Genomic DNA, 15,658 nt, shown 5'->3' with positions numbered 1-15,658 from the left:
CATCTACTCAGGCCACATGGTCACACTCCTCCCACTACTTACAGATGTATGGATAATGTGTGACCAGAGCCCATCAGCAGATACCTGTGTTTCATCTTCCATGGCTAACATTCACTGGCTGCGAGATTTCCAAAGAAGGAATATTTACTAACTTGAGGTGTTTAATCTTGTTTATATTTTATTTGAAGTTTGTGGTTGTCTATATTCTTTACACTGCAGTTAATTTGGCTAGAGATAAAATCCTTGGCCATATTTACTTTATTCTATTCAGATAACTATTTTCTCCAGACATAGTTTTACTGTTGAAATTTTTGATGATAAAAATCTCCCTATTTGTTTCTTCTTATATTTTTATAAATATTTTTATTTTATAATTAATTTAATTTTACATATCAGCCACGGATTTCCATCCTCCCTCCTCCCACCCCCATCCCTATTCGTTTCAAATTGTCTATTTTCCTTTCTTTATTTAGATGCTTAAAGTATAGTTTTGTGTCTTTTCAGTCTGATATCTGTTTACCTTTTTTTTTCCCCTCCTGAGACAGGGTCTATGTAGCTCTGGCTGTGCTGGAACACACTACATAGACCAGGCTGGCCTCAAATTCAGAGACCCGCCTGCCTCTGCCTCCCCAGTGCTAGCACAAAGGTTGTGGGCCACTCCATCCACTAGGGGTCGCTTTCCATTGTTGTCCGGAGGCAATTTCTCTGGCATAGGGTAAACACTGTCTCGGGATCTTCTGATGTGTCCTTCTGTTCCATTCCGCTGCTCTAGAGCTGGCTGTTGTTTTTGTTGTTTTATTCTTCTCAATGATCATTGTTCTAGAACACTGGGATCATCTTTCGCTCTCTAGTCTGATGTTTTCGCTTCTCTTTCATAATTTCCTTCCGTTTCTGAAACCTTGTTTTCCCACCTGTGTCTTGTTAGGACTTCACTGTCAGATTGTTCGGCCGTTTGTGGCTCACACATTTCTTTTTTTGTTGTTGTTTTTGTTTGTTTGTTTGTTTGTTGTTTTGAGTCAGGGCTTCTCTGTATAGCCCTGGCTGTCCTGGAACTTTGTAGACTAGGCTGGCCTTGAACTCAGAGATCCACCTACCTCTCTGCCTCCCAAGTGCTGGGATTAAAGGCGCGTGCCACCACAGCAAGCATTTCTATTCTTAAGGCATCTCATGTGCATGCTCCTCAAGGTGTGGCTCCCATTGACGGCAGCTTCTGGAATAATAGTTATCTGAATAGAATAAAGTAAATCTGGATTCGCTGGCTCCCTTGGAGATACTGGGCTATGTTCTCACCTGCTGGGTGGAGACAGCTCCCTGCTGTGGCCTTTCATTCAGTGTTTGTTAGGAAGTTGGTCTGATCCTAATCTCATTTACTGAAATTGGGGCGGGGGGTAATTTTCCGAGTTATTTTCGAGTAACCTAAGTAAGCCAAGACAGTTCCTCTAGCGTTAACTCTTGTGCTCCCTCTTCTGGAGTGTTCAGAGCAATGTAGAAGAGCGCGTTCTTCTGTTCTTGTTGTTCTGATTTATTTGTTGGGGTTGTTTTATGAGTGTTTAGTCTGCATGTATGTATGTATGTATGTATGTATGTATGTATGTATGTGTGTGTATGTACACCACATAAGTGCCTGATGCCCACAGAGCCAAAAGGGGGTGCCAGATCCCTTGGAACTGGAGTTACCCGTTGTAAAGGTGCCACACCACTGCTGGAAACTGAGTCTGAGTCCGCTGCAGGAGCAGCCAGCTCTCTTCAGCACTGAGCCAGCCCTAGCTTGTCTTTTCTGATAGTGCTACTCTGCATCTATCTTAGTTTGCTTTCTATTGTTCTGATAAGGACCATGGCCAAAAGCAACCTGGAGAGGAAAGGGCTTAATGAATCTTTCAGGTGACGGGCCATCACAGAAGGACAGGAGTCAAGGCAGGAACCAGGAAGCAGGAACCGAAGCAGAGGCCATGGAAGAGCATTTCTTACTGGTTTGTCCAAGGCTTGCTCACTCTGCTTTCTTACACACCCCAGAACCACCTGCCCAGGGGTAGCACCAGCCGTGGTAGGCTGGGCCCTCCCACATCAACCATCCATCAAGAAAATGCCCCACAGACTTGCACACAGGCCAATTTACTGGAGGGATTTTCTTAATTGGGGTTTTTCTTCCCAGAAAACTCCATCTTGTGTCAAGTAGGAAAAAAAAAACCTACTGGAGACTGTCCCTTCCCATTTTCAATTTTCTTCTGAGCATCTCTCTCCTGGCTACCTCCGTGCTCTCTCTCCAGGAGTTGATTTTACTCTCACCAGATTTCTGAGAACACGGTTTCTCCCTGGACACAACTTCACTCACTGTAACTTCTCATGGCAAACAACACCGCCACGTTCAGTCTGTTTGCACACACCCACTCGGCCTGGTCTCACCCGTCGGTGCTCACACTTTGCAGAGTGCCTGGGCAAGCGCTCTTTGGTAAAGCAGCTCCATCATCACTCTCCCTCACAGAAGCTGGTGTCACACAGGTCTTCAAATGGTCCACACTACACCACACTCGTCCTTATGCTTGTGACAGTCTTCTTGTATCCGACCTTCCGAGTTTAAATTGTGTCATTTTAACTCTTCGGTCTCTTTTATAGTGCAATCATGGAGACGAAAGCACTATGGGCCGAGTGCATAAGAACTGATGGATTTATCTTGTAGGTGTGATTTCTGGTTCCAAAAGTTCTAGGTGAGGGCCCATGAAACACATCAAATATCGAAGATTACACTGGTAAATTCTAGAACAGCAGCTACACTCTGGGAAAGTTCTGGATCTGTCATTCCAGCTGTGTATTCAGACCAGAGCACAGCATGCCACAAACTGAACTGAACAAACTGAACGTGAGCTCCTCCCGTTCCACCCACAGACAGCTCCTGTCTGAGGTGAAGCCTTTCCCACTGGTGACATCATGAGGCTGGTCCTGGATGATTCTAACAAAGACTCACAGGAGAGCTCTTCTCTCTGTCCCACGTGGGGACAAGGTAGGAAGGTGGCAGCCAGTAAGATGACGCTCACAGGGACTGAACCCCTGGGTCTTAGGCTTCAAACCCCCGGAGCTGTGAAGAGTAAGCTTCTTCCTACTGCTCTCTCCACCCAGGCTGTGGTGTTCGGTTTTAGCGACCTGAGAACTGAGCTGTAGGGCAATGGCGGAATGGTAGGCTGAGAAGACCAGCAGCCGAAACAGGGCAGAGGGCTGGTGGCTCCTTAGATGTCTAACAGGACTCGAGAGTGAAAGGCCACCACATCCACGTGTTTGAGAAACGATTCTTTAGACACCACCAGACAAGAAAAAGTGACGAGAGGAATGTCATCAAAAACAACATCTAGTCGTGACAATAGTACCTTTCTGACATACTGCCGTCTTTACTCACCTTGTCGCAGAAGACCTTGATCTGGCAGTACGCTCTGTGGATGGGTTTATTGCTGCGGTTATTGTAACTGTATGTGTCGATCTGAATCATCAGAGGAAGTCCTTTCACGCCCTTTTGGGAGGAGAAATCTGTACTCAAGCAGTTCACGGTGATGAAAATCTGAAGGAGGGAGAAAAACAAGGAGTTCACAAACTGCCATCCAGAGGATCTCCTGAGAGCCATGGGCAGATGTGCAAAGCCACGTCCTAGAGGAAACCATCAGGACACGTGACAGATACCCAAGACTTCCCCGCAGAAACCTGCTGAATGCGCAAATGTATGTATCACATGGCTATAAACTTCTTTTCCCAAGACAGGGTTTCCCTGTGTAGCCTTGGCTGTCCTGAAACTCTCTGTAGACCAGGCTGGTCTCAAACTCAGAGATCCACCTGCCTCTGCCTCCCAGTGCTGGGATTAAAGGCGTGCTGAGCAAGAAAGGTAATCTTAAAAATTAAAAGAACAGGGCTGGAGAGATGGCTTAGCAGTAAGAGCATCAATTGCTCATCCAGAGGTTCTGAGTTCAATTCCCAGCAACCACATGGCGGCTCACAACCATCTGTAATGGGATCAGATTCCTTATTCTGGTGTACATATAAAATATATGAATAAATAAATCTTAAAAAGAAAAAAATTAAAAGAACAAGAAACCAGGTGGTGGTGGGACATACTTTTAATCCTAGCACTGGGAGGCAGACGCAGGTGGTTCTCTGGGTTCAAGGCCAGCCTGGTCTACAGAGTGAGTTCCTGGACAGCTAGGGCTACACAGAGAAACCCTGTATCAAAACAAACAAACAAACAAATTAATTAATTAATTAATTAATTCACTGACCATAAACTTCTAAATAATTTGCTTCCATAGTTAACCTTGAAATAGTTTAAATGACCTTTTAGAAAGTTGGTCAGATGGGGTTGGGGATTTAGCTCAGTGGTAGAGCGCTTGCCTAGCAAGCACAAGGCCCTGGGTTTGGTCCTCAGCTCGGGGTGGGGGTGGGGGAGGAAGCAAAAAGAAAGAAAGAAAGTTGGTCAGCAAAGCCTTATTCTCCTAGCCATAAATGAGTTAGGTAGCACACTGTTTTCTCAGCTGGAGCTGGAGAGATGGCCCAGAAGTTAAGAACACTGGCTGCTCTTGCAGGGGACCTGGGTTTGGCTCCCAGGACCCCCGTGATGGCTCACGATTGTTGTAACTCCAGTTCTAGAAGATTTGACACCATCTTCTGGCCTCTTATTAGCCGGAAGTGTGGCACACACCTGTAATCCCAGTCTCCTGTGTACACATGGCATGCATACATCGTATACCCAGGCACACACAAACAAATTAAATTAGCTAATTGATTTTAAAAGTTATCACTTCTAATAGCATAACTTTCCCTAACCCTGATCTGCAAGATAAAAAAAAAAATTAAAGGTTAAATCAGGAAAACTACTTCTTTTGTAATCCAATAGCACTGAAACCTGGTTCTGTTTATATAAAACTTTCTTCCTTAACCGTGAAGCAGGGGGTCTGGAATAATTTATTATTTAATATTACTGGCACCTAATACAATGCCTAGCAAAGGACACTCAGTTGCAGCAAGCCCACCAGATTGAGAGTCAGAAGCCATGGCTTCAGCCCCTGCTCCAGCATTAACCGGTTAAGGGACCTGAGACAAGGCACTCAACGTTTCCAGCTTTCGGTGTTCTCTTTAAAGCATCTGAAGCCCTCTCCCCACAGAAGGAAATCTAAATACTGACCTACTCCACGTTAGTGGGAAAGCATAAGAGCTACCGAAGGCCGGAAATGAAAGGGGATTAAATGGAGTAACCGCAGCATGGCCAGCCTCCAGTTAGCTGGAAGAGGTGGTACAAACCTGAGAGAGAGAGAGAGAGAGAGAGAGAGAGAGAGAGAGAGAGAGAGAGAGAGGGAGAGAGAGAGGAGGGAGGGAGGGAGGGAGAACGAAATCCTCATCTTACGGCATGTAAGAAAGACAGTAGAAACCTTCAAACAAAAAACAATAAGCAATAGGCATGCCGTGAGCCCAACAGGCTAGAAACCCTACTCAGTGTCTAAGGATCCCATGTGATTATTAATAGAACAAATAAAGAAGTTTTACTGAGAAGGGCTGATAGAGACAGGGCATGGGTGTGAATGACAAGCTAAACAGGCTGAAATGACCTCATTCCACACAACAACGGGTCACAGTCAAAAGATGCCATTTGTCACAGTTTGGATTGGTCTCTATGCTTTGAAGGTTATAGCCAGCCCCTGGCTCTTGGCATGCTCTCTGCCTCCCGGGCCACGCTGATGTGAACAGCCCATCACATGCTCCTGCCATGATGTCACCTGTCACATGATGCCTCCCAGCCACAAAGGACTGAAGCCGTCCTTCTGAAACTCAGAGAAGAGAGAGAAACCAAACCCTCTCTCTCTCCCAGCAAGCTGTTTCCTCAAGTATTCTGGTCATGGTGACACACTGGTTTTAAGGGGATTCTCAGCCAGGGCTACACAAGGCACATAAATTGTTAAGCATAACATAACACAACTTTTCACAAGTTTTCTCTCCTGGCCTTTTGCTGGACTTCAAACCTAGACATCTTGTGCCCTGCCTAGGGTTGCCCTGTAAGACGACCAAGGCCTTAGACTTCTTCTTAGCATCACTGCTGTTTGAAGCCTCAGGGGCTCGTGTAATTTACACCAGCTGGCATCTAATTTCCAGTGCTCCACCTCTTTACACATCCTATCTTTTTGTCTGTGGCCTCCTCCTTGTAATCTTAGGTGCATTAGTAAGTCACCAGGACAGGTGACAAGTTCAATAACGTGCTAATTACAACAACGGCCTGCTGTGCCACAGGCCGGGCCTTCCCAGCCACCACCTAAAAAAACAAGTACTCTAGACCTTTTCTGTCTCATCGAGAGAAAAGATCTAGAGAGTGCTAATGGGCAGGTGCCTTGAGGGACATTGGATTTGTGTTTCCCTGTTTCTTTGGTTTTGAGACAGGGTCCTCCTCTGTAACCCAAGGTCACTTAGAACTTGGGACTCACTGTTTAGACCAGGCGGGTGTTAAACTTGGAGCGATCCTCTCGATTAAGCCTCTCTAGAGCTGGAATTACAGGTATGAGCCACCATGCCCAACAAGAATGAATAAATTTTAGCTCCTTTACACACAAACACAGGCACACACAAAATGGTCCACGCACACTCATATGCACACACACAGACACATACATACATACATACAGACACACACACACACACACACACACACACACATACACACACACATACATGAAGGGGAACGATAACTGTATAAGGAAATAAATATGTTGATTTCCTTACCTTATTCTTTATATGGACCCTGTAAGATCACGTTATATATCTTAAAATACAGCAAAAGATACTTTAAAATATATTCATTCCACTCATTTATTCTTTCCGTTCATTTATTCCATCTATAAGAATCCGTGGAAACACACGATAGATTGAACAATGTTGGACAGAAGCCAAGTCTACCTCATAGAGCTAACAATGGGGGGGATGGGGGGGGGGGTACAGAGACACTCAGCAATGACCCTCATACAGTCGTCCAAGAGAGGTGTGAGCAGAGCCCCAGGCACACAGATGAAGTCCTTAGCCTGGAGGATCCTAGTGAAATATGAGCCACAGGAACACAGGCTTGAGCAGGAGCCTCATGACTTCTAAAGAAGGGGGTGCGGGGACCAGCTGAAGATACAAATGCCTGAGTGGTGGGGACTCCTAAGAAAGGCTATGGTAGACAGGATGCTTCCAGGGCATGTTGTCCTGAACAGTCACAGTAACAGAAAACGCTTGGAGAGTCCGTAAACGGCCGAGAAATTTTATTTCACATTCGTTCGAGCAGCCAGTGTTCTCCACTGTCTTGAGTTTCTGAGGCTGTGGGAGCACAAACACACACGCTGTGGGCCCTGTAACCACAGAAGACGGGGTGAGGTGAGGTAAGGGATGACGTGCCGGTGCCTTAAAGATTACAATAGCTCCATTGACCATTGATCTGCAGATCAGGAAAGAGGTGTCCTTTCCCAGGGACACTTGACTTCTTTTACTGCTGGCAATGTGATGATCTTGGCCAGGATGCAGTTTTGTGTCCGCAAATTAGATGTTCACTCTGTTGAACCGTGTGGTTGTCCCTAATTCTGGCTGTGCACTTCACAGAGATCTTCCTGGTGCTGACTGTAATCCTGGGTACCTCAATCCTGACTGGTTTTGTTCCCACTCCATCAAAAGGTCTACCTAACAGAAGAGAAGCTAATGTTCGGGTAGATATTTCCTACATGACTGGGTTTTGTTGATGGCTGACTCACTGACTTACATGCCCGTCATTCACTGTGGGTCTATGTGATAGGTAGAAAGAAACGCTGATTATGGTCTGTCAGCTCCAAGTCTAAGAGAGCTAGAGCAATAGATCATGAGTATTTACACTTAAGCAGCCTGGTCATCTGCAGCCAATGAGATGTTCACTGGCAATGTACTCCAATGGACTCAATCGTCCTTGGAGGAGCTATAAAAGTCAGTCACCCAGGACACAAGGTCCTTAAAAGCCATTTGAGTTCCATGGGGAGACGTTTAGACTCAGTGCTCTTAAAATAGAAAGGGTCTCCACAGAAGGCCAGTGTGGCTGAGATTCAAGGCATCCTGAACCCATAAAAGGGAAAGCCAGGAGTTTGTCTTCTGTGCAGCCCAGCGCTGGATCTCCAGTCATTGGAGCAGGCAGGACACTGTGCTCGGCTCAGGACCCAACGCTCCACTCAGCCTGCTTCCTTCTCCTGCTGATTAACCCCAGGGAAAGCAGCTGGCAATGCCCGATGGCATCCATCTTAGCCTGGCTGCACCACACTCAAAATCCAAGTGGTTGAACTTTAACCACAGAGGGGGCGGGGAGCATGGAAGGCCTTGGAACTGATAAGCATCTGTTTGTTTCTTTCATCTTGCAAACCCAACCATGTCCCAGCTCCACGGGCAGCAGGCAAGCAGGAGAGCCACTCTCTCGGAAGTTTACCCACAAGGAACGGGGAGAGAAGTCTGAGGAGGACAAGGGATGACTTCACCCACTGAATGTTCATCCACATGTCAAGCACAGAAAGTTCTTTCTAGCTTCAGCAGGAGCTAACGATGCAGAGAGCAGATGGAGCAGGTAAATAACCGACAGACCTGTGAGCTAGACATGCAACAATCGTGAGGCGCTGCTTCCACACAGCATTCCCAAACCCCTTCTAATCATACAAGCGCACGCTTCCTTCTTCAGGAAAACTAGTTAGACCATGTGCATTCAGGCAAGTGACAGAGAGCCTTTCAATTTCCGCACATGCTCAGAGTGAATCAGATAACTTCCGAATGTGCCTAGACACCTTTCCATGAAAGCAGTCTAACGGCATGTGACTTTTAAAAATAAAACCATTTGTCTCATGTGAATGACAATTCCTGCTTTGTGACTTCTCACACAGAAGCAACTTTGCAGAGGTCTCAAAACTCAGCTGGGCACCAAGCATGTCGGGAGGTTTATTAAAATAAACACACTCCAGGGAGCTTCAGAACCATTGTTAACCTCCGCTGTGTTTCTGGGGTTTTCCAGTAAAACAACTGACCCTACCTTTAATTGATTTAGAAAGCAATTTGAAATTTAAAACTAAAGCCTCGCATCATGGACTTGTTTGACTTCATAAAAATTGAATTTTGTGCTATCTCTCTGGTTAAAGGCTATTTATATTAATTATGCATTTCCTAATACTCTGGATCCTAAAGAAGTCATCTAAGGAAGCACACAGGCATTAGCCCCAAAGCCACAGGCACAGGGTGGACACTGAGAGAGAATAGGTTTAACGCCAGAACCCACACTCCTTTCAAAATCGATATGTAAATACGTGAGTGCTGTTGCCAATTCTCCTCCTCTGCTCTCTTCCTGCGGCCTCCTCCTCCTCTTCCCCTAGACAGGGTCTCACTATGTGGCCCTAGCTGTTCTGGAACACACTATGTGGACCTGGCCTGAACTCACAGAGATCCCCCTGCCTCTGCCTCCCAAGTGCTGGAATTAGCTCTTGCCTCTTACTAAACACCTTAATAACTTCTGAACATTTTGTCATATTCTATCCACTCTGGTAATATTGTTCTTAAGTGAAGATGGAATAACAATTTGAGACAGGCAAAAAGTAAGAGTAAATTCTAGTACAATGTCAGAGAACTAAGTGGAGAAATAATAAAAATGTGAGGTGTCGAACCTGGATGTCATTCATTCCCTTCACATTATGATTCATCCAACAGTTATTAAATGTCGTCCTTCCGTGCTGGCATCGTGCTGAGGTGAGGACAGCAAGCCCAGAGCTGTCCACACACCTGCTCTCAGGGAGCTTGCTGTTTTGTCCAGGATTTCCTGAAACCTCCGGGTGTACAGCATTTGTAGACATGATTACTCTATTTCTCTATTTTTTTGTTTTACCTTTCATTCCTGCGATGCATTTCTTTCCTGCACATGCAGTTGGCATCTCTGAATACACACTCTCCGATCCCACCAGGGCGGCTTTCCTATTTGTCCACCGCCCGTAGGTTTTCCCGAGCACACAAAATCTCGTCCGTCTCGGGGCCACTGCTGGCCACTGTCTGTCCAGACCCTCACAGGAGCAGCCTCCTCTTCAGATCTTGGCTCAAGGCTAACTCCTCAGACAGGCCAGCCATATCTCCCCACCCAGAGTCACTTTCCTCGCCCCCAACGAGACCCATGCTCTATCAAGTTTCTCTTTTCTGTTTTCTTCATACAGGTAGTATTTGAATTTAATCTGCTGTTTGTTGTTCAGCATTTAATGACCTGTGTGCTCCGTGGTGGCGAAAAGCCCGTAAGAAGGGCTCTTTGTCTGCCTCAAGTTAGCTGCTTTGTGCCAGGCTCAGGTTCCTCAGCAAATATTTACTCAATGAGTTAAGGGAACATAAATTGTTTTTCCAAATATGCTTTTTCCTTTTTATGCACGATCTTGCTTTCATAAATAATAACGCCTAGAGGCCAAGGCTGACATAAGCAACTGAAGTTGTCAGGGTCATAGAGTGGGTCAGCTGCTCTGACTGGATGTATTCTCCGAAGACATCTGTCTGACCACTTGTCTGTGTGCCCATCTATCTACCTATGGACTGAGGTATCAGCACACATAAGTCAAGCACCAACTCCATATTTATCATGATTGTCTGTCTGTCTATCCATCTAACTGCGTCCTTATCCACACATGCTTACAACCTCTGGAAGAGCTGCAGAAGGATGTGCGGCAAACACGGAGTGCCTGTAACAGCAGCCTCGCTCCCAGGGAGAAAAAGCATCGCTCACCCCCAGTTCTAGTCAGTGTTACAAAGCAAGCAGGGCTGGACCCCCAGGCCATACTTGCCGTGAGAACTGAGAAGGAAAGAGCTTACCTGGGAAGTCCCTCTGTAGGAACCATGGGATAAGAGAGAGACAAACAGTGAAGGGGGCAGAGGGGCAGGATGTCTACGGTGGAGGACGGGAAAGACCTGAGGGGACAGGGCTGTGGAGAGACACAGCAGTTCATTCAGTCAGGAACGGAGCTGCCCAGGGCCACGTGTGTGTCACGGGCCAAGCGGGACAAGGAGAGCTGGGCCACAGAAGAAGTTGGAGGCCCGGGAGAGACTGAGAAAAGCCACGGGGTTTGCCAGTGGGAGGGACCACACCCCTTCCAGAGTAGGTAAAAATAGAGGACTGCCCTGGGCCAGGCAGGCTGGTAGTGAGAGGACACAGGCCCAGCAGAGAGCAAGAAGCATTCACTCAAGAGGCCTAGAGTAGACGGGCTTCCAAGGTAAGGTCTCCAAAGCAGGCATTGAGTAGGACTGACCTACCGTGGAAGTTTCTCCGAAAAAAAGCCAGCTCTCTCTCTCTCTCACTTTCTCTACAGTGGAGAGCAAGATGAAATTCACAAACAGGAGAAGGAAAGAAAGGGAGGGAGGGAGGGAGGGAGGAGGGAGGGAGGGGAGAAAGGCCCCCTCAGTCAGCCCTCCTGCATTCAGACCCTGTCTTCTAAGCAGCTCCAACCAGCCCTACCTGGGTGCTGTCGTATTTAAATGAGGTCCCACTTTCAAACTGCAAAGGGCTCTGTAGAAAATCTAAGGAGACGCCCCAGCAGGCAGGAGCACAGCGCCGCCCACAGCCAGCCTCCCTGGTGCTCATCTCTGTAACTGCACATCCTCACACCCAGGGCACAGTCAGAGCACCCCTGCCCACCGGCCGGGTAGCCCCCTCTGCACCACAGGGCCCCCTCAAGCCCTTTCCCACAGGACACTGCCTCCTCCTGGCCAGATTCTCCCTCAGCAAGTTTGTGAAGCCAGCCTCGGAAGACTCCAGTGTGGATCAGTTTATGTATGAGTCTCGTTAACTGAACAAACATTAAATCGAGGTCAACTTATTCTTAAAACATCAAATCTACTTCTCCACAGAATTTTGCTGGAGAGCTATCTAGGTCAGAAGCCTCTAGTAGTCTTCAAATGGCCCCATGCAGCTCTGCCATGCCAGCAGATCTTGTATAGCAGCACACTGGGATGAGTTGACAGGCCACGTCAGGCAGTGACAAGCTCCTGCAGACTGAAAGATTCATTCACTCAACATCTTCGTGGTTTTGTTTCCTTGTCTCCTCTCTCCCCCATCTCACTCTTTCTGGAAGGGCCTCGTGTATCCCTGGTTTGTGTGATGCAGGAGATCAAAACCAGGACTTTGTACATGCTAGGCAAGCAGCTCTTAAAACTTAGGTTTGTAATGCTTGAATCTGAAATGAAATTCAGAAGGCTCCCCAGTTAAGCGTTTCAACATGCTATGCAAATCCATGTCCTGTTTTGCGAGTGGCAGCAGAGAATACACACAGTCCTGATTCTCGCTTTTCCTACTAATTCTGTTTTTTAAAAATACTTACATATGGAATGACAATCCCCCCCCCCCCGCCCCGTGAGGCTGTTTCCAGCTATTCATTTAGAAGCAGTGCCACCATATACGGTCCATTGCTTATTATACATTAAACTGCATCTTTCTGTGTAGGTTTGCGCACAAATGTACACACACAGGAATATGAACTCACCACTGAATTTGCTTTCTTCAGCTGAAAGCCTTTCTCGGTAGCATCTTTACAGGCACAAGTTTTCAAATCTGAGTTCCCTTCAGTCACTAGGAAGTCTTATTAAAACTTCTGTCTGTGGGCTCAACTCCCAAAGTCCCCCAGAGGTGAGGTCCAAGCGTGTGTCCTAACGGTTCCCCAAACTCATTTGGCTTCCTTGGCTGCCTCCTCCTGCTCCTGCTCGGCTTTCCGGCTTCCCAATGTTGTCTATAGCCTCCCTACTCTGCCCGGGCCAGCCTTTGCTCACTTCCCTACCGTCCACCACAGCTGAGCCGTATCAATGCATCCTTACAAAAACCTCTGTTGTCTTCTGGGCTGCACGGACCCTGCTCTTGAGCCTTCTGATCTCTGAGCATCCCTTCTCCACCTGACATGCCCATCTTTCTAACCCTGAGGCGCAGCAGATCACTCGCCCTTCACATCTTCCCCTGATCCCACAGGAAGGGCATCCTCTGTCTACATGCAGAAGTACAGAGTGACGATGTGCCTGACAAGAAGGGGTGGGGGGGTAGAGAAAAATCTGGAAAAATATTAGCAGTGAGTTGATCTAGGTTTAGCGTGTGTGTCATTAACCACATTATTCTAATTTCTCATCTAAATTTTTAAAATGAAAAGAAAAGAAAAGAGCCAGGCACAGTGGGGCCTGCCTGCAGTCCCAGTGCTGGAGACAGAGGCAGGGGTTCGAGAAGTTCGTCTTAGCTCCAGGCCCGCCCTAATTTCTCTGACAGCATGACCTGTGTCTGGCCATGAATCCCATCCTCCTAAACCAGGACCTCAAGTGCTGCCTCAAAGAAACCAGTCAGCGTGAGTAGAGATGTTCCTCCAAGATCCTCCCAACAGAGAGAGAGCAGTACTGTGTGTGGGAAGATCACACTCAATCCAGGTGTGGAATCTTGGCTTTATTATTTATGCATTTGCTGTGTTACTGAGGTAAGCTAGCTAACTTCAAATCACCTGTTAGATGAAAAATGTCACCTGCTTAGAAACACGAATAATTGGATAATATATATTAAGGCTGGGCATGGCAAGGTGCCTGAGAGCTCGTAAATTGCTGAACAAATATCAGTCAGTCACTGTGCACACAAGCACACACCATTATGTCATGAAATCCAAGTGTGTAATCCAATCCTCTGCATAGCACAATAGCTCATAGCCGTTAGGTTCAGGGCCATAAGCAGAATGCATGGCAGAAACCATGGCTACTCCAGACTGTGACAAAAGATCAACTGATATCTTCAGTGAGATGCCATCCAGAGATTAGGCCTTGTTCACAAGCATTAGCTCCAGCCTCCTAGCTTTTCCCGTCAGCCCTTACCTTATAAAAGGGGAACAAAGGTACGGCTTTGTTTAAGTTCAATACCAAAGACTCCAGCAAATGTTTACCTTTCCCTTTTAAAGCTCCCTCCGCCCACGCCACGCCCCAGCAAACACATAAAAATGCCATTTGCCCTGCTTGGCAGTGTGTAACTCAATCTTCGAGACCTCTCCCAGGGCCTCTCTCAATGCTCTCTTTACTTTTGAGACCAGGGGATGCCCTATAATATTCTCTATCAGATAACCTGCTTAAAATCACCCCAAGTTAAGCAACACTGGGGTGTAATGTCTGTGCAAATGGCAGTATCTCTCAACTCCCTGAGAAGCTCCCAGGCACAGGTATCAACTTTCTAGGGGTTCAGGGGTGGGGATCAGCAAAGTTATGAACCTTGGTCACTCAGAAATATGGTATCCTTTAGACAGTCCTTTGGCTCTCTCTGTGCATCCTGAAAACCAATATTTGCATATCTTCCCTCATCTCTGGTGTCCAGAAGTTTGAGGGAGAAAGCATTCTCCACTTAGAAGCATGCCCTAGGAGTGCTTTGCCTACACATGTGTATGTGTACCACTTACATGCCTCATGCCTTCAGAGTTCAGAAGGCACCAGATCCCTCAGAACTGGAGTCACAGGTGGTTGTAAGCTATCATGTGTGTGCTGGGAATAAAACCTGGGTCCTCTATAACACCTTTAATTCCAGCACTGGGCAATGGAAACAGGATAGTTAAGAGTTCAGAGCCAGCCTCTGCTACCTGAGACCCTGTCTTAACAACAGCATCGATTAAACATCTCAGATGAAAAAGAAATGTTGGGAAAGAGGCAGATAAATGGGGCTGGATAGATGGCGCAGCAACTGAGAGCATTGGATGCTCTTCCAGAGGACCCAAGTTTGGCTTCCAGCATCCACATCTGGTGGTTCACAACTGCCTCTAACTTCAGTTCTAGGGGAATCTGACATCTTATTTTGGTCTCTGTGGGTACCACACACACACACATACATAAAAATTAAAATAAACTCTCTTCTTCACAGAGAAGGAGGTAGGGGGGTGTGAATTGGTTGTTAGTTTCTGCATTTTACCAAATAAAGTAGAATCTAAGAAGGAAAAAAATTAAAATAAATAAGAAAGAGAAGAAGGCAAGAAAAAAAATACCAAATCTGAGACATGATAGATTCACCCTGATTGGGTACTGAGTTTAAGCCGACCTTTTAATTAGCATAATCTCACTGGGAGTAACTACCAAGTTGGAAGTGTACAAGAAGATTTCAGTAACTCTGTTCTACCCGACTCACTGCTTTCTCATAGAGAAATGCTGCTGCCACCACAGACCTGCTGCCACCAAGCTGTCACCAAGCTGTCACCAAGCTAGCAGAGAGCTCCCTGGCTCACTGCAGGAAGATGGGTGGGCTTGCTCACCACCAGCTGCACCTTGAGGAGGCAGCTCCTGAAGGAGCACACAGCCCACACCAGGACAAGGGAAAGATGCCAAGATTTCACTGGGACAAAGGAAGTCGCTCTACAGAACATTGCTCGTCAGATCTCCACACACTGACTCGGCCAACTCGTTTTACGGAACAGGCAGCTGCCGAGTGGTGCTCGGCATCCCATGGGCTTCTGTCTTCCTTAAGGATGGATTTACAGATGCACGACGGGCTGTCACCCCCAGTTGTCAGCCAGTCATATCAACAACCACTCCTCAAAAACAGCTATGCAAGAGCCACTGTTAGGCTAGTCAGCACGCGCGCGCACGCACACACACACACACACACACACACACACACAGAGCTCACTGATGGTATCAGGCTAGTCAGGAAAGA

The 15,658-nt window shown here is 46.9% G+C and overlaps 1 protein-coding gene across 3 annotated transcripts in view; it reads right to left on the bottom strand.

Annotated features, from left to right (window-relative positions):
• The window catches only part of Grhl2 (grainyhead like transcription factor 2), a 136,607-nt gene that overhangs the window by 33,164 nt on the left and 87,785 nt on the right, over positions 1–15,658 (bottom strand). For all 3 annotated transcript variants that reach the window (XM_037197732.1, XM_028857200.2, XM_037197733.1), the window contains exon 9: positions 3,389–3,547. In XM_037197732.1, coding sequence (XP_037053627.1) covers positions 3,389–3,547 — 159 coding nt within the window. The remainder of the gene's footprint in view (positions 1–3,388; positions 3,548–15,658) is intronic.

The sequence above is a fragment of the Peromyscus leucopus genome, chromosome 20, assembly GCF_004664715.2.
Source record: "Peromyscus leucopus breed LL Stock chromosome 20, UCI_PerLeu_2.1, whole genome shotgun sequence".
Lineage (NCBI taxonomy): Eukaryota > Metazoa > Chordata > Mammalia > Rodentia > Cricetidae > Peromyscus > Peromyscus leucopus.
This window is presented reverse-complemented; position numbering and strand designations above follow the sequence as displayed.